At 38.4% G+C, this 26,812-nt stretch overlaps 1 protein-coding gene across 1 annotated transcript in view; it reads left to right on the forward strand.

The window, feature by feature from the left end:
- The window catches only part of SLC2A9 (solute carrier family 2 member 9), a 91,056-nt gene that overhangs the window by 25,460 nt on the left and 38,784 nt on the right, over window positions 1-26,812 (forward strand). The window contains exons 7-9 of the mRNA XM_010227659.2: window positions 8,850-8,982; window positions 16,723-16,910; window positions 21,738-21,848. Of these exons, the coding sequence (XP_010225961.1) occupies window positions 8,850-8,982; window positions 16,723-16,910; window positions 21,738-21,848 (432 nt within the window). The remainder of the gene's footprint in view (window positions 1-8,849; window positions 8,983-16,722; window positions 16,911-21,737; window positions 21,849-26,812) is intronic.

Genomic DNA, 26,812 nt, shown 5'->3' on the forward strand with positions numbered 1-26,812 from the left:
AGCTGAAGGAGAAAACAAATATTGAAGATCAGACAAAAAGACCCGACAGTTCTTGGAACACTCCGAAGGATGATGTTTTTTATCAATTTCTGGGATTCTGCAATTAAATTCTCCCAGTCTGTTTTCTTGACAGATCGCTCCCAGCAGAGCTTTGCCGGTGCATTGATAGCTTTGGGTTTGAAAGTTCAAGTTTACTTCAGTTCTCTTGGCAGTTATCTTCTATCATGGCCTTATCTTGCATATAGCAGATATCAGATCTTCAGGTATCTTCATAACCTCATTTCTCTAACTCATGTAGTTTGTCCTGCAGATAAGCCTGGATTCCACCCTGAAGGTCTTCCTTAGTGTGTTAACATATTTTACATGTTATAGACTACTATGCTGTCTGTTTCCATTGCTTCAGCTTTTTTAATGAGCGTGAGTGCTATTCTTTCTTTTAATCACAAAGGATTTATGAGTATGTCTTCACAAGTCTTCCTGTATTCTCTTTAAATATGTTATGATTTCTCTTTCATACACATGCAGATATGAGAGAGCAAGGAAGACGTTTCACTGTGAATGTATAGAGGATAGATAAGTGTTTTTGTTTTCCTTAATTAAACTCCAAGAACCTGTATAGACCCCCATCCAACTCTATTTTCTTTTTAAGCCTTGAAAATGATGTATTTGAAGGGATAGATAGTTGTGTGTTTAAGAAAGTTTGCATAGGAATCTTTCATGTTCCTTCAATTACTTTACAAGTTCCGTAGAAGCACACCTTCGCGTGCACAAAAATAGACAGTGATGAAATAGCTAGGGTTGAAGTCTGCATCGTTGTAGGCTGTTCTGAAAACTAAGCTTTGATTTTGCTTGTCAAAGCTTCATTTCTGAGGTGTGAATGTGTCTTTTTTTTTTTTTTTTCCTGATCCTCCCTAGGCTTCTAGACTAAAATTTAAGGTTTCCTGAAAAACTAATGGGAAAATGATGGAATAATATAGAAGAGAAGAGCAAGCCATGCTAAATTGCTCCAGGAAACCACAGTCTGCAGAGGGACACCAGTAACAAAAATGGCCAATTCGTGATGTTAGAATAAATCTCACATGGTAGTGTTATAACACAGAGTGAATCGATCAACCTTCCTTATATTTTACTGTGAGCTCCTCTGTTCTATACATTTATCTTTCTCTTGAGCCTTGACTCTTTACAGTTGTTTGTCTTACAAGCTATGGTTGAGAATTTATTCCAGAGTATAGAGCTGAGAGCCCTTGTAGCAGTACGAGATAGAAGAGAACTTATAGAGGTGTCTTGCAACCACATGAAACAGCTTTATGCTTTCTAGATGCATGCTGTTTACAGAATATAAAACAAACAAACAAACAAAAACCCCAAAAAACAGAAACTGAAGCATTTTATTTCTTACTTAGAGTAGGACAACAAAATCATGCAATAGTTTGTCATCTTCCAGAGTTGCTTTAATTCTCCAAAATGTTACTCTCTCTGATGTAATTCCTCTGGTTGCATGGAATAGAAATCTGTTAACACCGCTGTTCTCTGTAGTTCTATTCTAGAAATACTGAGTGCACACAGAATGTATGACAGACTGTTATGTATAAATTTCTATCTCAGTCTACTGTATTGAACTTTTAAAAAGAGAATTACTAAGGTAATTAAACCTAAACTCAAATAATTGGGTATGTGGTTTAGTTTAAGTGCATGGGTAGCCCTGCTAATTGCAGTGGGACTGTTTAGGTACTTAGAAACACGTAGTACTTGGAGCATTAGTGACTCCGCTGTAGAATATTAATTGTTAGTTCTTAACGAGATATGGAGAGCAAAATCCAATATAGAACATAGAAATAATAAAATAGCAATGAGGCTCATCAGTTTAGGTCCCAAAACTTTTATCATTAATGGCTGAGAAGGCATTTTCTAGTTCTCCTACAAACACTCTGTTGCTGGTGACAAACTTACAAAAGAGAGTTCAAGTTACTCTGGCCTCTGCGTTCCCCTAGGCTGCAGACCTGGTACAGAGGGGTTTTTTTAGAAGCACGGGGCAAAACCTCTGTGTATTCTTGTAATAAAATGCAGAACTGACTTACTTAAAAGGTAGAGTCTTTCCAGAAGAGTAATTTAAAAATTAAAGGATACAGGAGACATATTGGTACTGGTAAATGTCTATTCAAATACATAAGGACATAGTATCTTCTAAGAATAGCTCAAGAGAGAAGAAGAAAAAACCTTGTGAAGGAAGAAATTTCTACATAAAAATTTAAAACAACTAAATAATAAGAAAAAAAAATGTTTATTTGTCACTGATTTCAGCATGTATTTGCCTGTCTTTCTGATCTGGGACTGACTTTTGTGAATCTATGTTTACAAGACATGGAAATGTGACTGTACTCCCTGTAAACAGTTTTTAAATACTAAATGTGCATTAATTTTTATTTCATTATTTTAATATATTTTGGTTAACCCAAGTCTGCGTGCTTTGTTGAAATAACATTTGCCAGAAATTTTACACAGTTCTAAACTCTAACATACCTTTACTACTCTTTTTCTAAAGAAATTCAACTATCTACGCTGGATGATTTTATTAAGGAACCCCATTTGAGAGTTTCCCACTTGGCAGTGTTTTTCTCAAAAATGAATAAGCAATGAAAATAGAAATGATGCCATTTACATGTTAAGTAAAAAGCAAGTTGACTCCTAAAAGGTTGGACCAAAAAACCATCTGGGAAAGTGTCTAGGGCCAGATAATTTAATTCTTGCTCTCCCTATATGTGCACCCTGACACAATGATCTACCAGGCAATTTAATGAACAGGAGGTGAAGGAGTCTGGACACCAACCACTCCCAAGGCTGCTTTAAATTCTGATCCAAAGGTTGTTTAATGAATAATACAAAACTAAGTTGCTACCTTTCTGTAGCTCAAGTAATCTTGTCATGAGAGCTATATCCGTAGTATATAAATAAAATCTTTATATATACACATATAATATTATATTATACACACATGGGTGCAGAATGAAGATAAAAGCTGCATGCTCTCTGGATTGCTCCTGTTTTAAATGAGAAGTCAAGCAATTTATAAATCTATTATTAAAACATATTTTGACAGAAGTTCATAATGGGGATGCTCATGCAATGAGAAAATTGTATCCAGCTGGGATGCAAGTGTTAGGAGGTGAGGGGAGTCGTCTCTGCAGCTATGGGGGGACATGGAGCCACATTGTAGGTGATGCACGAACTCTACAAGGAAGTTGGCTGCACTGAAAACTCTGCAAATAGCATGTCCTAAGCCTGAAATCTGGAGCGGGTACCCATTTCTCAGCTATGTGTGCTTATTGCCATGCTGCCTCGCCCTTGACTTGAGGGGAAAAAAAGACAATTCTGCTGTTAAGAAATTAGTTCTGTCCCAGTGTTTTTTTCAGTTCTTGGCTGCAAGCTGACAAAGTACTGTCCTGTACTGTCAGCAGAGTTTTTAGTGTGAGATTAACTCATTCTCATCTGTTTACGTGCAAATCTACCTGTTTTGAGCAGGGCAGTGTTTTTGTTGTTGTTTGGCTGGGTGTTTTTTGAGCAGAAGTGTTAAAAAATGAGTGCTAACCCCACCATTTGCCTGCTTCTCTTTAGGGAATGTTGGCACTTGGCCGCTCTGCCCCTAAGAAATGAATTCTCTTTTAGTCGTGGATGTGCACGTTCAAAAACTTCGGCTCTAGCGCCCTCTAGATATTATAAAATGTACTTTTAGTTTTCACAATACTTGATACTCATGTTAGAAGAATGTTTCTGTGGTTTCAAAAGTGCAATGTAAAGAAATGCTCAAAGTAGGTTTCACATTAGCATTTATGTGGCTGATGGTATTTGTGATATGATGTTTCTGTGCCATTTACAAATGAATGATGAAATTCAATTGTGTGAACATAAGTGCGTAGTATCATTTTGATGCCCTAGGGGATCTTACATGTTCTCATGGGAATGACAAATGTGGGAAAGAAAACCCCAGAGACCTGTTTCTTTCTGGAGCTGCAGAGGGAAGCAAATGATGCTTCAGGGCATCTAGAAATGGCACTTCACAAATGTTTGTGTGTAATTATATTTTCCAAACTGAAGTTATAAAGTCTGTCTGCTCCTTACAGGAATGCGTAAAGGAAATGACTGCTAGATCATTGGTTCTCTGATGTTTCAGGTCATAACTTTCTTGTCCTGGATGAAAGGGACTTTCATCTCTTCATGTTCCCCATATATAAAATGAGGAATATGTATCACTCTACATGAGAATAGTATTGTGCAGAAAACTACTCGATGCCTGTACTGTTCAGTGCTGTAATAAGCACTGCCATAAAATCCCCAAAGAATTAATTCCAGAATTAATATTTAAAGGAGTGTGGAATAGTGACTAATAAATAGGTGTTGAATATCGGCTCACTCCGAGATTATGGTTTGTCCTGTGTGTTGAATGAGGAAAAAGAATGGAGTGGTATCTAGGCATCTATCTAGTGGTATCTAGGCATCCATCTATAGTGGTATCTAGGTATCTATCTGAAATTATATATTATTTTAATGTAGTCTTCTGGAAGTTTTGAGCAGTAAAGCTAAGTGAGTCCTTGACATCAGGCAACATTGCTGCTACTCTGGGCTATGTGACAGTGCTGGAGCTGCTGGTGCAGCACTTGGGTCATGGGTACTCCCTCTGCCTGCCCACACCTGCAACACTTGCATCTTGGAGCTCAGAAACGCTCTGGAAGTACCCTACTGGAAAGGATGCATTTCCAGGTTACGCTTTAAAAAAAATGTTTGTAAAAATATTATTGAAAATAGTGCACTCCCTGCAGAAACCGGCAGTTGTTTTTTTTTCCTTATTCACTCTTTTTTAATCCTGTTCTACATTTGGTACTGGGCTATTTAATTGGCTTCACTAGTTCTTTGTAAAATGAGTGCCCTTGTACAAGGTAGTGCAACCCTTCCTCCCACTGCTGTCGTACAACCCTGTCCAAGATTCAGTTCTCTTAAGATAATTTTAGCCTTTCTACATGGAAACTGTCTCCAAATTTTATCAATACAATCTTCCTAATTGGTGAAAATATTAAATGTGACCTGTGCTTAAATAGATTGTTGAACTCCTTTTAGTCCAATAGTTCAATTGTCAGTACCATGTATTGGCTTTTGGCTTTTTCCGCCAGGGCAGTTTCTTTTCCAGCTTTTTAATTATTCCAGTAAATTTCATTTTCTTCATTTTAGCAAATACTTTTCTGGCATAGTAACATCTGCTTTAACAGTACTCAAAAAAAAACCCTTTCCCCTTTCCCGTTTCCCTGTTTCCCCTTTCCCATTACTTAAAGGACAACTGAAAGTTTTGTTTAGAACATAGCTCTTGTATTCTGCCTGTGAATTAACTTACCTTAGGTCCCACTTCTAATTCTGGGCTTGGCTTATGTAATTGTGCGGTATGTTCTAAGTATTCCGTCACTAAAGTGGGAGCATGTAAAATAAAAGCCATTGACAAGAAGCAGTCCTGAAGGGTTCTGATATTGATTTACTATGGAAAATTATCCAGCCTTGTTTAGGGAAATATGTGATCTAAAGAGAGTGATGTATTCTGCTGGAGAGATTGGAGCCAAATCCCCTGTGCCTTTCAGATTTCAATCTGCTTTTGATCTAGCCAAGCTTCTGAAAATGTGCTAGACGCTGTGGCTGAGCGGCAGAGCCACTGAAGTCTCAGCAAGCTTTTCAATTAAGAATGAAGTCTTAAATTAAATAGATGAATGATGAACGGAAGGACAGAATTACTGAAGAAGTTCTTCCTGGCATTAAGGAATCGGAGCAGAAGGGATCTTAAGGACCCAGAGAGATCAAGGTCTGTTTTGCTTGAGCAAATAATACCGCTGACTCCTTTCCCTTTCAGCAGTAAGTATTTTGCTTTCGGAGTAAATCTAGTGTGGCAGCTGAAATCTCTCTACTGTCTTTCCCAGTCTTTTCCTGAAATAGTTTTCCTCAGGTTTTCATCTGTTGCTAGTTTTAAATAATTAATATATTTGAGGATGTTAACAATTTAGCTTCAGTTGATTCAGAGGAAATAGTGAAAGGCAGATTCTGTCTGAAAACTGATAGTGGTCACTTGGAATCCTATCATGGGTCTTGAGGAGTTCAGCCCTGTATGCTTCTCAGTAAACTGAAGTGGGGTTTTTGTCCGTGTAAGACAGGCTTTTGTTCACAGGTTTGTCAAGATGGTGTGTGTTGTGTTGCTTGGGATATAGTAACTTATTGTCATATTTTAGGCCCTTTTTTGGGGAGTACATTTTAGGAAAATTAGGAAAATGCTTTCAATGTCTCGGACTTGGGAGCCAGTGTGTGGTTTGAACTCATGGTGAGGTTGGCTAAGCCTGTGAGGAGACCACACCTTTCATGGTTACACTGACATAAAACCAAAGGACTTCTCTGAGGCCTGACCTCTCCCTGGGTTTGGAGTGGGTTGCAGCATGAGCAAGGCCTGTCCTGTTTCTCGGTAACCTGGTGTGCTTCCTAGGCAATATAGCCCTTCTCTGCACTTTAGACCCTGTTCTCTCAGGTAATTTTTTGTATTTCACAAAATCACAGAACAGTTGAGGGTGGAAGGGAGCTCTAGAGATCAGCTAGTCCAACCCGCCATGCTCCAGCAGGGACACCTAGAGCACATGGCACAGGGTTGCATCCAGGCGGGTTTGGAAGATCTCCAGAGGATCTGTCATCCTCACAGTATAGAAGTTCTTCCTCATATGGAGATTAAACTTCCTATGTTTCAACTTACTCCCGTTACCCCTCATCCTGTCACCAGCCACCACGGATAAGAGGCTGGCCCCATCCTCCCTACAATCACGCCTCAGGTACGTGAACGTGTTGATCAAGTATCCTCTCAGCCTTCTCTTCTCCAGACTAAACAGGCCCAGCTCACTTAGTCTTTCCTCATAAGATAGATCCTGCAGTCCCTTAATCATCATTGTGGCTCCGCACCCTCTCTAGAAGTTCAATGTCCTTCTTTTACTGGGGAGCCCAGAATACTCCAGGTGCGGCCTTACAAGAGCTGAGCAGGGGGACAGGATCACCTCCCTCAACCTGCTGGCAACGCTCCTCCTGATGCAGGCCAGGATCCCATTGGTGGTCTTGGCCATGAGGGCACATTGCTGCCTCATGGTTAGCTTGTCAACCAGGACTCCCAAATTGCTCTCTGCGGAGCTGCTTTCCAGCAGGTCAACCCCTAATCTGTACTGGTTCCTGGGATTATTCCTCCCCAGGTGCAGAACCCTGCACTTGTCCTTGTTGAACCTCATGAGGTTCCTCTCTGCCCAACTCTCCATCCTGTCTAGGTCTCTCTGAATGGCAGCACAGCCCTCGGGAGTGTTGGCCATTCTTCCCAGTTTGCTGTCATCTGCAGACTTGCAGAGGATGTACTCTGTGCCCTCGTCCAAGTCACTGATGAACAAGTTGAAGAGCACCGGGCCCAGTGCTGACCCTTGCGGGACACCACTGCCACAGGCCTCCAACTAGACTTGGCCCCATTTATCACCACGCTCTGGGCTCTGCCATTCGGCCAGTCCTCAATCCACCTCACTGTCCACTCGTCCAGTCCACGCTTCCTGAGCTTCCCTATGAGGATGTTATGGGAGACGGAGTCAAAAGCCTTGCTGAAGTCAAGGTAGACAACATCCACGGCTCTCTCATCGTCCATCCAGCCAGTCACCTCATTGTAGAAGGCTATCAGGCTCGTCAAACACAACTTCCCCTTGGTAAATCCATGCTGACTACTCCTGATCACCATCTTTTCCTTGACATATCTAGAGATGGTCTCTAGGACAAGCTGCTCCATCACCTTTCCAGGGATGGAGGTGAGGCTGACCAGCCTATAGTTTCCTGGTCCTCTCTCTTGCCTTTTTTGAGGACTGGAGTGACGTTAGCTTTCTTCCAGTCCTCCAGTACCTCCTCTGCCCTCCATGACCTCTCAAAGATGATGGAGAGTGGCTGAGCAATAAAAATATTTGTTTCAAAAGATTATACTGTGAGACATGGTTCTGCTAACTATAACCTGGTTTTAATAAGTTACGTTCTTAAGACTTTTTTCTCTGCATTTGCTGACTTACATTATCCTTTTATTCAATTGTGTGTCCACACTTACCACACAACCCTAAACCGCTTCTTCCCTTATAGAGGGGTAGACAGAAAGAGCAGGGACAGCCCAATACATGGCCAGCCATGAGTCCTGCCAGAGGAGATGGGTATGTGTGGGATGATCTCTGTTTTCAGTCCAGTTTCTAAAGAAGATAGAAATTGGTTTTGGAACTAAAGGGTGAAGCCTGATATCCCTTAAAAATGTTATCTGGGCTCACCACAGGTAGTGGCTGCTGTGTGGACTGGCGCCGCTTTTGAGTGTTGCTTGGTCCTTAAGTTTTGTGGCCACTTGTTCCTACGAGCAGCTAGAACATTCTCATCCCTATTAGCTTAGACTAAGAACTATAGTTAACTGTATACAAATTTTGGAGATGGCTTGTGGGATGTATATACATGAAATGCATTGACTGTTCATGGGTGATTTCCATGTAGGTACTGAAGGAAAGGGAAAGCGTGCAATTCAATGCTGATTTCAGTTCTCCTGCTTCTTTCTTTCATGATGCTCAGCCAACTGATGACCTAAATTGTCCCTTCCTCAGCCCTCGAGTGAAGAGGTCTGAGGAAGAAACTTTCAAACTGTTCACTAAGCTGCGAAACAAAATATTGTTTTTCTCACAGATGCAGTGTATTGAATGAGGAAAAGCTAATGTTTCCCATCACAGATATTTTTCTTTTCAATTTCCTTATGGAGAGTATTACTAAATGCCACGTTTGCATCTGTTTTGTAGGAATCTCGATGGCCGTACTTATTTGGAATGATTATTGTTCCTTCGCTGATTCAAGTCGTGATTTTGCCATTCCTTCCTGAAAGTCCCCGTTACCTCCTACTTGAAAAGCATGACACACACAGGGCAGAGAAAGGTACGGTGTGTTACTTGGTTTCTTGTAGCAAAGGATTTGTCTTGTAGAAACACAGACTGGAAAGTTGTTCTGACATCACAGTGAAAGCAGGCTATTCCAACAGGAAATATTCTCTTGATATTTTTTTTCCATCACCTTTTCTACTTGTCTTGATTTTTTTATTATTATTTTTTTCTGTTTTATTTTATGAAATTCTTCAACTATCTAAAGTAGCATTATGCATAGTGACAGAAACCTACTCAAATCTTTCTGCAGTTGCGTTTCAGCCACTCCATGCAGGCTTCCCTGGGGGTGAGCAGTGTTTTCAGCCATTGTGGCTGTCCCTTGCCGGAGCCTTGGCAGTCTGGCTGATGTGGACCCAGGTTGTGCCTCCTGGGTTTTGCCAGCCGTGGCATTTTCAGTGCTTCTGTATTGTTTTCCTCAGGTTTTACAGGCATAAGCTTAAAAGATGAGGGTGATCTATCCATAGGACATATACATGTGCTATGCACACATCATGTGATCACAGCACATAGCTGTAGCCTGCCTCAGTGAAATTACTACAAACTCAAATATATGACTACGTTACAACAGAGAGAATGCTAAAAATCTTCTTTTGCTTATTATAGACATCCATTAAAAACAATGTAGAGAGAAGGAAAAAGCCTGATTATCTTACCAAAATGTTTGCACAACACGTGTAAACTTTAAAAATTATTCTCCACATTTTCAGTCTCTAATGAGTTGCTTTCAAATTTACTTGCAAAGTGTGGATCAGCCCCCAAAACATAATATTAGCAATTTTCATTTATCATTAAGTTAATCCAATTTACTCTGTCTTGTTTCTATTACAATAATATGAAAAACTGGCATTTTGTATTGGTCAACACTCTGAAATAGAAATGGAATCTGAATGAAAAGTCTCCAGCGCTGTCTGAGTTTGGCATTGAGTGAAAAGTTTCGTAAATATGTTGGCCACAAATGTTTTAATTGATTCCATTTCAATGTTTAAAAACAAATAAATCAGAAGCCAGGAAAAACATGAAGGCTTAAGGAAAAGTTCTTCAGCTTCACGGAGGCAGCAGAGATTTGGTGAAGCAGCAAGTAGCCTTTCCAGGGGCCTCAAGGGAAAGGACTGGAGAAGCTGGAGGCAGCCTGATGAGCCATTAGCAGCTGGAGCACCACAGCTGGGAGAAATGCCTTTTGGTGCCACATTTAGACTGGCTGAGCTCTACCTGATGGAATTGTGGATGTTGCGTTTCCTGGGCTATGCCTGGCTGTGAGCCTGTGCCTGGAATGGTGACCCATCAGCACTGACAGGGATCTGTTTGAAAATACTGCGATGCTAGCTGGAAACCTCAGTGTCAGGACAGTGAAACTGGGCCTCTCGGGTAGTTTGAACTTGATCCATCTAATCTTCTAAAAGGAAAAGTAGTCGTTTAAAAAAAAAAAAAGTGAGTCACATGGTAGAGTAGCAAAAGTTTAAAATCTAGTGTAAAAATGATTCATTTAAATAACTCAATGTGACTATAATGCTGTTTGCTTTATCTGGTGCTGCTCCAATAGTGGTTGGGTATGTTTTTAGTGTACTCGTTCTGAAAATGATTTGAAAGCTTATCTGGAAGCATTGGAGGTGGATTTTGGTATAGTTAGATATCAGGAGAGCAAAAGTGCTTACGCCTTCTGCCAGTGGTTTAATAGTTGAAAAAAAAAAAAAGGGGGGGCTCTGGCAACTAGGTTACTGATATCTTTCTTGAAACAAGTGATAAACATGACCTGCCTTAAAAATTTATATATTCTGATATATTCTGTATTATTATCTACATGCCTTATTCCAAAGGGTATAGGAATTCTCTTACTGCTACACGTAGATATGAGCAAGTGGACTACAAAAGCAGATTACAAATGAGAGTATCTTTGTGTCTCTGTTCAGCATGGAAAAGAACTGAAGAAAGAATTGAGGTGATTGGTGAAGTAGGTGTTCTGCTGGAGAGAAAATAGAGAGAGGAGAACTGTGCCGTTAACCCAGTCATGGGAGTTCAGAACCCTGCACTGGCATGTCAGGGCAAATGGTGAAATTCAGGCTTATACAAGAGTCAAGTCTCAGGTGGTTGGGATTTAATGTCATGACATAGAGAAAGCAAGCAAGAAGAGAGTGGCCAACTGTGGATCAACAATAAATAAATTTAAAAAAATGCCCATATTATGTGGGGAGGTGGATCAGGAAAAGCAAGAGTATTAGGGAGACCAGGGGAATTTGTGGATTATTAGAAAACCTACTGCTCATAAACCAGCACTGACAATTCCCCATTTTAATGATGACAACAGTAATGGTCTTGAATTATTTGCCTCTTTAGGTTAGATCTGCATATTAATGTCAGAAATATGTAAGTCTTGTGATTAAATGCTTTTTCTTTCCCCAAAGAGATCAAGGCTATTCATGCAAATGTCATACATTTCACTGTGGATTATATCTTGCTGGAGAAGTTTAAAACCGTTATCTGTAAAAGGTCTGCTGCATTTAAGGCAGATGACTGCATTAGTCTTTATAAATTACTCTGAAATGTGCTTGTATCTCAAACCTTTTAAAATGGGGAGGATGAAGGTAATCTTCCTAATTATTTTAGAGTAAGGAAAATCCAATAGGATAATGTAGGTCATTGAGTTTTCACAAAGCTCGGCTCTTGCTTTCATCCCTTTCTTTGTCCCCATCAGTAAACCAGACTCTAGCAACCTACAAACAAGTGCCCTCATTCTCATTTTTGGCATTGGTGTCATAGAGCACAATGGCTTTAACTAATAAAGGATTTTAAGGGTTAAGTAACTTGGATTGTCCGAATTGAATCTGCTGTTAATGTGCAAAATCTTATCAACTAGTGTGTTCAGCCATTCATTAAAATTCCTGTGGCTATGAAAGAAGCAGTTCATCAGTTACAGCATGAAGTGTAGTTTTTTTAATTTTAGAAAGATGGATTTCAATTGCTACCATTTGATACGATACAGAAGTTTTCTAGAGAAAAAAACATTTCTGTGTTTGCTTTTCTTTTTTTTTTTAAATTATAGAGAAATCCTGCATGGGGCCTGTGTGAACAGGAGAGAGATTAAACCAGATTTACTGCAGGAACAATTGTTGTAAATAGAGTTGCTCTTGTGGATACCAAGAGTGTATATCACTTTTTATTTGTGCCTTTTGTGTGTCTGTAAGTGTGATAAGCTAGAGTTAGTGGAGTGGAAGTGCAGTCATGGCTACTAAACCTGCCAGCTTATGGCAGAGCCTCCAGCTCAGATGGTTCCTGCCTGCCAGAAGCTGCAATGACGGTATGATGATATTTGCCTTTTTTATAAGCTTTTCCTAAGCCTCCTCTTCTTCCAAAAGGAAGCTTGATCCACTTGATGCTTGATCTAATTTGGTTTACCAATATTTAGGGTTAAATTATGGTTAACCTAGGGTGATGTGGATACTTTATTTTACAAATATATCTATTCTCAAGTAGGCTGAACAGACTTCTTTTGTATTTATGGTCTGAGAGATCAGAGATAAAAATAAGTAAAGATACAATCCTAAATTGAATGATCACTCACAGATCTGTGTATTTTATAAGGACCAAGGGACTGAAGCTTGGGAAAAGACTAAATGGTTCGTTTAGCTAACTGCTGTTGTATTTACTCAATGACAATAATTTTGAGGTTTATTTTGCTATATTTTAATGACTCTGTAAATCTCTTCTGTCAAGATTCAGCCAAATTATTCTTCTGGCTATTCACTGATACAGTGGATTTTTTTTTCCAAATATTCTTATGCAGAGATATATCTATTACAGACAACTTATCATGCATCTGATTAAAACACAGTGAAGCTGGATAGCATTTTGCAATTGATGAAGCAAAGAGCGAGGCACCCTGTGTGCTGTAGAAACCAGCATTAATGAGGAAGGAGGCTGCACGGCCTCACACCAGTGGTTCATCTGGCCCAGAGGTCTGTCTTTGGGAATCATAGCACCGTAGAATGCTTAAGGTTGGAAGGGACCTCTAGAGGTCATCTAGTCCAACCCCCTGCACATGCAGGGTCACCTAGAGCACGTGGCACAAGGCTGCGTCCAAGCGGGTTTTGAAGATCTCCAGAGAAGGAGACTCCACAACCTCTCTGGGCAGCCTGTTCCAGTGCTCTGTCACCCTCACAGTAAAGAAATTTTTCCTTAAGTTCCTGTGGAACTTTTGGTGCTTCAGTTTGTGGTCATTACCTCTAGTTCTGTCGGTAGCCACCAGTGAAAAGAGGCCACCACCATTCTCCTCACGGCCAAAGAGTGTTTAGGGAGAACTTAAAAAAAGTTTATTGCTAAAGACACTGGGCTGAATATATATTGGTATCAGTGAACTGAAAGCCAACAGATCCATGGGAAGCAGACAGCAGTGCTACTCATATCCCCTTTTTTATTTTTATGCTTAAAGGCATAATCACATTATCCAAACTATTGTTTGTGACTGTTCTCCTGCACCTGACTCTTCTTATCTGGGCCTGATCCTATCCTGTAAACCACACAGTGACAGTCTCCTTAAATGTCTTCTCCAAATTTACGTGCTAATTCAATCTTTAATAAAATAATAAATAAAATAAATAAAAAGCTTTCTTAGACAGCCCTGGAAGCACTACAGTATAAAAAGAATTAGTAATTCCACGCATGGTTGAGTTTTGCGTCCAACTGAAGTTAATTTAAAGGCCTGGCTGGTTTTAGAGACAGGACGGATAGATTTCATCCAGAGCTCTGAACTACTTTGAAATGTTTCACCTCCGCTTAGCCAAGATGAGGAAAAGCCAGCAGTCTAAATGGAAAGGTTCTCTCTCTGCTTTCCCCTTGACTGAAACTGTCCACTTCTTTTGCTTTATATAAAGGCAGCATCTGAGCCTTTGAAAGTGGAGTATCTAGGACCTTCTGCTTGAAGCGAATCAAAGGGAAACCTGGGAAAAGATCTAAAAGTTGCCAGAATGGGGACTCTGGTTGGTTTTATGTGTCATCAGGACAGAGGCATGAAAATAAGACCTTCCTATAAAGAGAGGCAACTGATTGCAGAGGGAAAAGAGACATTGCAATACAGATAGCAAGGACTTCTGTGATGCTGGGTGCCAATAACGCAGACGTTAAAATCTAAAATGAATAGAATCGAACATCACAAATTAAAAACACATTTTAGTTTTTCCATCTCCTTGCTAATGCAGAATTTATTTCCACATTAGTTATGTATAAGGTTATAGTTCTTACTGCATTGGAAAAACTGTTAGTAAAAGAAACATAGAGGATATGTTGAATAGCAGGAAAATACTTCCAACAGACTTAGTGTTGCCTACTCAAAACTATGCATGCATAGCATAACATCATGATAGCATTTCTTGACCTGTTGATAATTCAAGTATCTGTCAAATTTTTTATATTGACACTTACACCCAAGATTCTAATACAAGGAAGGTAAGTAAAAGAATAAAAGAGATACTTTTTTTTTTGCCTTGTACTTGCTAAATTTTTGTATTTTTCTGTGTGGTGTGGTTTTCTTTTTTTGTTTTGTTTTTCACTTCCCAGTCCCTCTAGAAATGTAGCAAGCTCCCTTGTGCAGAAAAGACAGATTGCTTTCTTTTTACTTGACTGCACCTATATTTTTGGCTTGCGTGCCCTACAGGACTGCTGAGGATTCTAAGGGCAGGGGAAATAAAGAAAATTGTGCACTGACCTAATTTACACTGATAAACAGATGCTTAAATATCTATGAGAGCCTTTTTAAAGTAGAATATTTTAGTATATGTTCTTATCTTTATGAGATTTTTTCATTATTAATGTTCTAATAATACTAATGAGTGTATTATAAGTGTGAGACATACTGTAACACACTGTATAGCTATATGATTCTCATTTTACATCACGTGGCCTTTAAATACATCATACTAATTTTAGCAAGCATTTGGTATGTTATTTAATAATAAGTGGACTGTAGCACAAGGACAAAACTCAGCAGGTTAAATTCTGGATTGCAATGTTAGATTTTTTTAATCCATTCCTGATTATAAGGCCTAGAGGAAAAGATAGATCTCATATGTTTTCCAGAGGGATTTAAAAATTCTGACCTGTCTTCTAGCATGGTATAAACTGAATTTCAGAAGAAATTAATATTATTAACTGACTCCAGTATCCAGAGGTGATGAGTGTTCTTCCCTAAAAACCATTCCTCTTTTTAGAGAGGATCATGTAAAGATTATTAAAATGCAGTAGAGGTGCTAACTGTGTCTGAAAGTCTTGGCTGGGAGCTCAGGTTTGCTGGCTCCTGAGCTGGAAGCCAGGCAGACGGTGCCGTATTGCACGTTCACGAGAGGAAAGGATTGAGATGCTCCTGCGAGTCCGTCCGTTTGATTTGTGTGACCTCTCCCTCAGGACATTGAAATGCCACCACTTGGCCTTTTTAGATACTGGGTAAAGTTAAAATTCAGTAACTTCAAAACTTAAATGAAGTCTTGGCATTTTAATCATGACTGGTCAGTGTCTCTGGCTTTGTTATCATCCAGGTCTTTTCTGTGATCCAGAAGAGTGATTATTGTATTCTAAAATATTAATATGAAGTATTTATAGGCAGTACTAGGTAAAGCTGCAGATAGATTAAAAGTGGATGTGGGTTTTAGAAGAACTAAATCAGCTTAATCACTTTTTAAAAAATAAGCATGAGGAGTAATTTTAAGTAGCCTGCCATGTAAGGGATCATTTTTGGAGTTAGCATCCTACTGGGTTAGAGAGCCTGGCTGCAGGGGCATGGGTAATGTAATTGTTTCTCTGCAATCACTCCAAGAAGATGAACACTTTAAATATCTCTTGAAAAAAGCAACTCCCAAGGTATGTTCACAAGTTTGTGATGAAAATATCTTCAGCTTAACCACAGCTATAAAACAAGTTTGTAAGGCTGGAAGTAGATGGGAATAGACCACCTCCATTAGGATACCTTTGGGGTAGTGTGTGAGCTGGAAAGATTTATTATTCACAGTGGAAAGCTAGGACAGTAAATCACTGGCACGCAATGACATAATCCCTAACATTACGTTTTTTGTGGAGTGTTTTGTTTGTTTGCTGATCTTTGCCAGGTAAAGAAACTACCATGTCTCCAGTGTTGACGAGTAGGAAGGCTTGAACTGCTCTATATAATTCTTCATAATGTTTAAATATATTGAAGTGAGTTCTGGATTTTATGCTTGTGAAAACAGGAGATATTTTGAAAAGTAATAACTATCCCTTTCAAATGCCTGCTTAACAATGTAAACCAATGTTTATCAGACTTGTATATTTTATATATATATATATGTATATATATTTACTTTTCTGTCCAATCTCTCTTCAGCAACAAATCCAGATACATTGATTTGGTTGCAAAAGTAGCAACCAAAGTCAAGTGATGTTCAGAAACTGCTTTTTTTTTTCTTTCCAGTTTATACAGTGCTTTAACCTTACACTATACCCTAGACTATATTAAATGTGAATTAATATAAGGAGAGGGACTGGTGGGGTGCTAAAGAATTTGGGTTTTTTTTGCAGTTTCTGAGATTGAATACAGGGATAAGCCAGATCATGCTCAGACTATAATTATTCTTCTTTCTCTACATCAACAGTATGATTAAGTTATAACCCAGGCCTAATTTCTGATTTTTGCGCAGTCCAATTTCTTTATAGAAACCTCTTATTAATGCACATAGTGATAGGTGACTGACCTAAAGTCCATGTCCTCTGTTTGCAGCATTTCAGACCTTCCTTGGGAAAGAGGACGTGTCTCGTGAAGTAGAAGAAGTTTTGTCAGAGAGTCGAGTCCAAAGAAACACCAAGTTGGTGTCGGTGCTTCAGCTGCTGAGAACCCGGGCCGTGCGCTGGCAGGTCCTTACTGTGGTCGTCACCATGGGCTGCTACCAGCTCTGCGGGCTAAATGCTGTAAGTGCCTCTTCACGTCGTGGCATACTCTGGGATAAGGCATCTGTTATTTTCCCTTTTTCGGTCTTCGGCTTAAATAAATTGGTAGGAAAAGGAGAGTTGCAGTGAGACAGAGATGGCTTGGACTGGGGGTCACTTGCAGTTGGCTCATGATGTGACCAATCAATGTTCCTGAGGGACCACAGGAAGAGCCGGGAGAGGATGGAGAACTTTCCTCTTTATTTATTTGTTTAGCTTCAGTTTGAAGTCCATGACAAATTATGGACTCCAGAAGTGATGGATTCAAGTGTGACTCTTCTGTTCAATATCTAGGCATAATTTCCAGTATTTCTCTTTTACTGATGTATCAGACCAGTTAATATCTGGGACATATGAAAGGACACTATTACAGCTGCTGAAAGGATGTTGGCCAATGCTGCTTCTCACAGTGGCTTTGTGCATTACCACATACTTGAAGCAGTTTATTCCCACAGTGCTAATCAGCACTGATGAGTGAAAATGTTCCTGATACCTTGGGACTAGCTAGCTTATGTGTCTTGGGTATCTGTGGATATAGTGTGAGAACTCAATGCGGAGTAATTGCTCCCAGACCCCATGAGAGGTTAAATGATGAGAACTCAAGTATGAAAAAGTTTTAACTGACACACTAGGAGAGAGCTAAAAGAATTTTCACACTGTAGGTTGAACTATAAAAACACTTGTAGAGTGTTTTCTCCTAATTGTAGGATTTTGATGCTAATAATAGGCTATTTTGTTCCTCACTAAGGATACTTTTTCAAGAAAAGAAATGGAATTATCTTGTCATCCAGTCTTTCTAACAATTTATTAATGCATATGTGAAATAAAATGACACTAATAGCAAGAAACAGGCTGTTAAGATTATGAAGTACATTTCCTAAAGAAAAATAAAACAACAACACAGGTACATTTTCAGGGGTAAAAGAAGAGAATTGTAGCTTTCAGGGTATTTAACAAATGGCAGAGATTGTCCATGGCAGAGTAAAAACATTCTCACAACTTGAGGGCATGTATAGCTGGGGGTACTTGGACATGTCCAGATGTATCTAACCTGAAAGCAAAAGCTGTTTTAAGGAACAATTAGGAGATTCCTTCTCTGAAAACACACCTCAGAAAAGCTATCTTCATCAGTGCACAGGAATAGTGCTAGCTGTTTCAAGCCTTACCTTAATAATTGTTGTTATTATTGCTACTTTATGCAATTTTTATTGTTATAACTTTTTATGTACTATACTAAATACGAAAATAATTTTCACACAAAATAAATGGAATGGAGAGTTTAAATAGTTTAAGCCAGAAAAACAAACGATTATAGAGGTTAAGAGAAATAGCTGGACCACTTAAGAGATCAGGTGTCCCTTGCTTGTCTCTTGCCCTTGGCTTCCCTGATTGATCTTGATGAAGTTACCTGAAGCTATCAATGCCAATACAGATATTTCAGATAGTGCCAAATCCAGTTCTTGGTTTGGTGGCTGCACCTGCGGTAACCTGCTGGGTGTGAGAAAGCATCCATCAACTAGCAGCAAATTTATATCTCATAACTCTTACTTACTTTGTCTGTGGTGCCCTGTTAGTCAGTCTGGTCTTTTCAACAGCTGCCATCTGGGCTAGGCATATGGGAAAGTTGGACTTCTGTCAGGCAAGAGTCTCAAATGACTCCCAGGGAAAACCACCAAATGGTGGACTTCTGTAATCAACCTGCTGGTATCTCAGAATACTTATTTCCTTTTAAGATTTTACTTTATAATAAAAATCATCAAGTTTCAAAACGCACTAATATACTCAATTATGATGAAATCCCAGCATTCTGACTTTAATTAACATAAATGAATATGTATCAGACTAAGATTTTTTTTGTGATGCCTGTTATCCAAAATAGATGGATTTACTTTCACCACTATTTCTATTTACCTTCAGTTCTAGAAAGGGCACAAAGCCCTTATTGTTGCACTTTATGTTGTTCATACAAAGAAATGTGCTGTACTGCACACTGCTTTAACACAGCCCTTTCCAAAGTGGGATCCCTTGATTTCTGTGGGATGTAGGCTTAAGCCAGGGAGCTATATTTCAAATAGAAGGAAATTACCCTAGGGAAGGGGAAAGCACAGAGCAGTACGCTCTGTGTAGAGCAGAGAATGGTAGTGCTACCACAGAGTGCTCCTCAGGCTTGCTTGGCCCCAGATTGCATGGGAACGGATGAGGACAGAAGGGGCAGCAGTGTAAATTTGTGTTGGTTTCGATCTTTCTTTTTTCTTTTTTTTTCTTTTCTTGCCTTCCTTCTTTCCCCACTGAAGGGAAAAAAGTTGAAAATTTTGGGAAAGAATGTGTATAAAAGCTGAATTAGAAATAAAAAGACCAGAAAACTGAGCCAATTTTCTGAGGTGTACCTGATGTGAAAAGTTTGGAAACATGACTGATGGCATTTAGCACATGCCAGTTTAAGTTAAAAGATTATAAAAGTAAAAGCTTATGATAAGAAAGCTTAAATTTGATGCAGTTAGCTAGGGACCCAAATGCTAAAATGTTGTCTTCAAGCTCATAAAGTTCAAAATGGTATCGGAGTTGTATCAAGCTGATATAGCCTTTGCCTTTGGCAGCTGCTTAAATGAGTAACATGATGATATAAAATTTTGTTTCCTTCTGTAGTAGAGACGCAGAAACCCACCATGGATGAAAAAAAATTGATGGCCCTATAATGCTTTGGATAAAACGATGGCTGTTTCTGAGGGTTTGAACCTTCTGCCCCATATTCCCTCCTTTTCCAGTTCATGAATTTTTAGCCCAGGCCCTAACAAGGGACTTGTTAGAAAAGTTGCTTGAATGAAAATGGAGTAGTCATTATTAACCTAGTGAGTAGTGCTTCTCTCAGTAATATGCTAGTGCAATGTATTTCCATGGCAAAGGATGCATAGATTGAAAAACTTTTACCTTTATTGCTTTTAAAATGTGTGCCTGCATGTTAATTTTTACCATAATTTATTTTTATGATGTTATAGAGGTTAATAACTCACTGAATCTCATCCTGCCTTTGATATGACATTTTTATTAATCTAGCTGTTTTTTCACTGCTCTTATGCTAATGGTCCCTCATTCTCTTCTGTAAAATCACTTTTTATGGCCTAGTTGCTATGGTTTGGCAAATGTATTCAAGCAGGTGTTGTCTGCTTGGGTGACTGCTTAGCTTCTTTAATTTTGTTCTTTTTCAGGATTAGTATATTTACAATATCCCCCCCATTTTTTAGAATCTCTACCTGCTATGCAATACTGATTATCAAGAGTGAAATGTCAAAGCTGCATGGTTTCCAAATTCTAACACATGACTTTTTTTCCAAAGTCTTTGTGAAAATTAGTTGTACAATTTAAAAAGAAAAAGAAAAAAATCTTTTGTTGTGGTTTTGTTACCTTGATTTTCTTTACTGGGGATGAAGGAGGCTGGTGAGTAGGATGACAGAGTATTGGGACCCAAAAATATGATTATTGCTCATAAATATTTCCAAGTGAATTGACTCTTGATTTTCACTCCACTCTGTGCCAGGACACCAATAAAATGCACAGTCAATACCACCACACATTACACAAATACAATTTGCTTCATACAGAGAAAATTGCTGTTACCACTTATTGTCTCTGCATCTCTTCAGGCAAGTGCTGAACTGTGAGCCATAGGTGCAAAACTCGTAAGTCAGTTTCTCCCTAGTTGTAAAGTGAAATAGGTAGCTTTATAATTCTTGGTATTTTGTTACTTTTGTTTCATGTAAGATTTTCTCCTTTGGTCTGGGATAAATAGGTTTTATGGGTTTTTTTGTTTGTTTGTTTTTTAAGAAAGCCCTTGTGTTAGTAGCTTGATGAACAGATGTAGCAAGTACCTAATCTGCTGGCAGATAGCAGGGTTTTGCTGTCGCGTTCAAAACACCCTCTGTCATCAGAGGAGCCTTTTCTTGAGCAGTGCTTGTCCTTTTAGGATTTGTTGTGCGGACAGTATACAGGGAAAAAAAATCACTGCTACTTACCTGTTTAGGGTCATGTGTTATCTCTGACTTTCATTTTTGTTGTCAAAAGTAATCTGCTGTGTTTTAGTACTGTATTTTTCTCTGATAATTAGTTATTCCAATTGTTTTGCACCTTCTCAATAAAATCAACCATCTTTTTCTCTTTTCAGATCTCCCTCTTCTAGTTGCATGCTATTAGCAGCTGAAGTTTTTGGCTAGCTCTTTGGCAGGTTCTCTTGCCTGTGATTCAGTGCATCCTAAAACATTCATTTCCTTTTGATGAAAACACTGTTGCTCTAAAATGATCTTTTCTCACTGTTGAAAATGGAGAGATTAGGGCGATGACTTGGATGTAATGTCCATCAAGTGAGATAAATCTCTCACTTTGTGATTCAATAGGTATGATTTCTGCAATGCCTCTAAGAATGTGCATTTCCCTTCAGCTTTTGTATCTACTCTTACTTGTCAGTGAAATATTTCATAAAGCCACCCAAACATGCTTTTAAGTAGTGTGGCTAAGCCACCTGAAAATTGTGTTTGTATCCTGTTGTTCAAGCTTAAAGTGAGTTTCTTCAGTTTCCTTCCAAAGTGAATTAAGCTAAACAAAGTTAAAGCTGCTTGTAATTCTGAGCAAGCAGAGGTATAACTTAGTGTCGGGACAAATCCCCCCCAAATTCATACCTTCATTTGTCTTCCTGCCCTTAGTCATTCAGTATTTGAATGAGTCTGGTCTTTGCAGACTAGATGCTTAAGCTGAATGCTGGTGTTTTGTGGTTTAAACCCTAATGGTTAATAAAACATTCACTTCTTACTGTTACAGATCTGGTACTACACAAACAGCATCTTCAGTGAATCGGGGATTAACCAAGAAACAATCCCGTATGTTACTCTAAGCACTGGTGCTACTGAGACTGTGGCTGCTGTTTTTTCAGTAAGTATGATTGTAAAAGTTCATTAAAGTACTTAATATTTAAATTACTGATTGTTTCCTTAGGGAGGATTTTATATAATCAAAATAGTTTTCTGAGGATTAAGTGTAATGGTTTATAATACAATTGAAAATATTAATGTCGAATTAATCCTAGACCCATTTTTTTGGCCTGTAATTTATTTATTTATTCTTAAGAAACTGCTCTCTGATTTCAGTTGCTTCAAAGGTTGGTATGTCCTGAAGCTATTTCTATGAATAAAGAGGAGGAACAGAAAGGAACAGAAAGGCCCAGAGTACTGCAAATGATAATTCCTAAGTGACTTTACCTGCTAGAGTGGCCGTTATAGCAGTTTACTCTATGTCAGCATCTTCTTCTGCTCCTGTTGGAAATCAGGCAGGGTTGCTGCTGTTCATGGGCAGTGAGCAGAGGTAGCTTCACAGTATTGAGTTCCTGCATAGATGAAGTACCTTTACTCTGTGCACTCTGGGTAGAGCAAGTTGCTAACAAGAAAAAGAAATCATCCATGCACATATTTTTTCTTTTGCATTTTAATGTGGAAAAGTTGATTAGAAAAAAAAAAAAAAGGTTTTCTGAAGAAATTAAAACCAATAGTTCAGCAGATTAATATATTATTTGCTGCTGAAATACCTTTCTGTCTGCACTGTCATAAATAAGAAATAGCATAGATGTTACTGGAATGAAAGGTTGTGAATGTTTTTTTATTATTATTACTTTGCTACAATTTTTTTTGGTCATCTTCCTATTTTCAATACCAATGGTGTTTACAAAGTACCAATCACACCACACAAGCAATTTTAAAGGTCTGAACAATGATTTGGCAAAATTCTTTCCAGTTGCAGAGCAACTGCTTATGACCTATGAAATGTGAAACTAAATCTAGCTGTCAAGTGTGTTTTCTCATAGTGTGGGACATAAGGAATCTTAAAGGTCACGAAGATGATTTGCTGATCTTTGTGAATTCCTACATAGTCAAATCCCAACCTCTTATAATCTTCTGTGATGCTCCAGAAATGCTTCTTTAAGATAAACGTAAAAATAATAATGGTAATTCAACTGGTAATTTAAGTGAAGAATGCACATTTTGTGAGTGTGTGGAAACAGAACACAATTACATGGAGAAGATTCTATGGCACTAAACCATTCTATAAATAGGGTCTGTCATCTTTTCAGTTCCTTCTGTGCCATCAGTTTGTGGGACTTATACAGAACACATTGCTCATACATAATGAGGTAGTTGTGTCTCCTTTGGTTCCTGCTGTGAGTGGTAACTTTTTTATGACTGAGAGGTGTATTTTTAATATTTTCTATATTCAATCTACTTAATGTGCCTCTGGAAATGCTAATGTAATGAAATTTCTATCTCTTCAAACTTGCTGTTTCTGTTCTGCTGAAATGCTGCTTTGTAGCCTTAACAGTAATCTTCAAAAATGTTTTTTTTGCTGCTATTCGGAAAAAGACCACACAGCATTTCTGTTGAAAACTTTGTAGCTTCTTATTTCTAGAATACATTTTCTGAGTTTTCTTTTAATGCCTAGATCTACTTATAGTAGATTTTCTCCCACTTCCAAGCTCTCAGCTGCATTTTTTGCTTTCCTTTATTTTTAATGTATTTGACAGCATTAAATATTGAGTCAGATGCATGTCTTCCTGCACTCAGCAGGAAGACAGAAAGAAGCAGGCAGAAAGCATGGGGCAACATCATTTTCCTGATATTTTTAGCATGCTTGCTACCAGAAACCTGGCATTTTCTCACAATAAATCCCAGGTTCTTAGTAAATACACATATCGATATTAGATTTTTTTTTCTTGTAAATGGAATAGCTGTGGGAAGTCAACAATGTGCTCATGGATCATCTTGTATCATTATACATGTTTGGTTGTTGTGCCCCAGCTCTCAATCTCAGTAAGAACAGTTGGACCTCCTCTGCTGATGAGCCTGGTGTAAAGGCTAAAGGAAAAGATTGAAATATTTTTATTTCATATGGAATCTGAATAATGTTTAGGAGAGAAAATGTCATTAAAACTGTGAAAACTTTGAAAATCTCCTTTTAATGTGTCTTGTGGGAGAAAAAGGCTTATGAAAACAATAGTAATAATACTGATGCAATACTTGAGGAAAGGCAAATAATATATCATCTTTTTTATAGCATTATGTTGCCTCATCTCACTTGATAGGCCTGCTAAGAGCATGCTTTGCATACAGCTCCATCATTCTTCCTCTCAAGCAAAAATCCCTTATGTATCCCAATGGCTGCATAAAAGACATTGAAAAATGAACCACACACATCACCATTTTTCTTTTATTCACATCCCTGATTGGAACTCCTGCTCATAACATCACTTTCTAGTAGACTTCACAAAATACCTGTGCTGTAGAGTTGTGTGCTCAGCTTCCTGGTTTCCCCGTAGAGGGGAGATGTCTGGTCAGTTCAGGAGGAATTTGTACAGGCCACCAGACATGGTATCAGTAGTATCTAACATGTGTCATGTGCCAGCATGGGTCACCAGCATGCTGCTGAGCTGGTACAACGTCAATGAACACGGCTGGAAGGCGGTTTAGTCTATCGATGCACTGTAATTACCATTGTAGGCAGTTTCCTCTAATTGAAGCTCAAAACATATTTTTCATGAAATGGTAGAAATGATGTCTGTAGATGCATAAAATTTTATTTTCATTTTCATCCGATATAAACTTTCCTCATTTTTCTTGGTTGTGTGTAGTATTCTCCATCCCTTGTACTGAACCGTTGTACTGGATCCAGTTCAGAGAAACAGTTAGACAAGCTACGCTTCGATGAGAAGTCCCTTAATTTTAGTTTGCTTCTGAAGAAGTGTGGAGGCCTTTGCAAAGAAAATATTTTAGATTTTGAACTTGCAGATGTGTTGCAGTGGAATGTTTCCTAGCTTGACCCTGCACTTTGAAGCAGGATGCAGTCTATGCAGTCTCTTCTTTCAATTTTTCAGTAAGGGGGAGTTCAAAAGCATAGTTAACTTGGAGGGTTTTTTTTTGTGGCTTTTCTATAATTTTCAGAGGTGGTGGTTGTTTTTTTTTATTCTTGTCTTACTCTTAACGGATGGGGAAAAAAAAACAATTTGCCAATGTCTGTCTTTGGTGAAGTAATAAATTGGATAGTTAAGGAGACAGAAGTAAATGGATGAAAAGATTTTTTCCTCCAACTATACCAGTGTGGAGGAAAGACAGTAAAGAAGTGTGCTGTTCAGATTAAGCATTCCACTTCCAACATGCAGGGGTGGTAGGCGCAAAGAATGATGCAGATAGGGCATTTACCCTATTCCTTCCTCTGAGCTTCCCTGGCCTTGACAAGCTTGGCCTTGAGGGCGTCCCAGGTAAAATCTTGGTCTTTAATAGCCTTAATGGATATTTTGTCTTTTAATTTGTCTAGTTATTTGTATCTTGTGTATATTATTAGAAGTTGCAACATCCTCAAGTAGTGCATTTCACAGTTTAACAACATATTGCATGAAAAAGTCCCTATTTTGAGAACAGAGAAGAGAAGATACAGTGAAGCACAGGTCAAATGAAATTATAACAGTGTGGATTCTCAGCTAACTTGAAAAACTGCTCACAGAAGCACTTATCAACACTTAATGCCACTTGATATTTCTTCATATGAAGTTATGTGGCAGTTTGCACTGGAACAGTTAAACCTCAAAATATTCTTTAACTATATGGGTGAGGGAATTGCTTGTGTCACCCAAACTCACCAAAATGCAAAATTCAAAAGTTTTTGCAATAAATATGGAATGTTTTATCAAATAGGACGTCTGCTTTAAAATCAGTAAGATAAAGTTCAACACTGAATATTGCTAAGTACTGCACATTTGCAAGGAAAAAATCATATGCACAAATACAAAATGTCATGTGGACCTATGTCAAAAGGCTTACTGAAGTCAAAATCTATCATGTTTTTCATTTTCTTTCTATCCATTCAGTTTCCTCCCTGTCAGTGAAGCGAGTCGGAATGCTTTGACATGATCTGCCCTGAACAAATCTGTTTTGACTGTTTCTCATCACCTTATCATCTTTTAGTTGCTGTCAGACTATTTGATTTTTTTTTTTTTAAGTAATTTGCCCTCATATTTTGTGGGGAAAGATTAAAGTCCTACTGCATCTTCCTTCTCTCTGTGTAAAACAGAGGTATTTGCCCAGATCCAGGACTATCAGAACTTGCAATTGCCTCAGAAGATTTCTGAGATTTTCATTAATGATGATTATCAAAGCATCTTTTCACCAGTAAATTATGAAGTGAAAAAATATTCTTTAATCAATGTGTTAACACTCAAAGATACTTGGTATTCATTAATTTATTTAGCAAGTATCTGGAAAAAAAAATCAGATTTAAAAAAATGTTTTCCCTCCATTCATATGGGGCACTGGAACCTGTTCATTTTATCCAAGAGCAATATTTATTCTATATTAGTCTATAATTTTAAGAAGCCATAAACAGTTGCCTTACATGAGCAAACAGTTGGCTTCCTAATTTGTTTTGCCTATATAAAATTTTAAAGGCATGAGTTTTCAGATGATTTACATACACTTTTCTTCATCCTAAGAAAGCACTGCTAAGTACATCTAATAAGTGAAAGCCAAAGAAATATTCAGCGATTCATTTAGAATATAAAATACTGAATTTGTTTGGATGCAGGGAGTCACTAATTAGTTTCTAATCACAAATTCCTCATTTCGCAACTGCAGATGTAAATTTGTGTTATTTTTATGGAGCAAATTTGTGGCTGGAAAAATACTCAGATTTATGTCTCTGTTGGAAGATACAAAGTCTGAAAGAGTCGGCAAGAGAAAGCAGTATAAAACTGAGAGTCCAAGAATTACAACTTTACAAGCATAGTCTTGCTCCATTTCTGTGTTCTGTGATCCACAGGCCTTTCACATACTTTGCCTTTTCAATCAAGGTCAAAACCC

This window comes from Tinamus guttatus, unplaced genomic scaffold (genome assembly GCF_059628265.1).
Source record: "Tinamus guttatus ecotype Peru unplaced genomic scaffold, ASM5962826v1 Tinamus_guttatus_pri_ptg000052l, whole genome shotgun sequence".
NCBI classification, from domain to species: Eukaryota; Metazoa; Chordata; class Aves; order Tinamiformes; family Tinamidae; genus Tinamus; species Tinamus guttatus.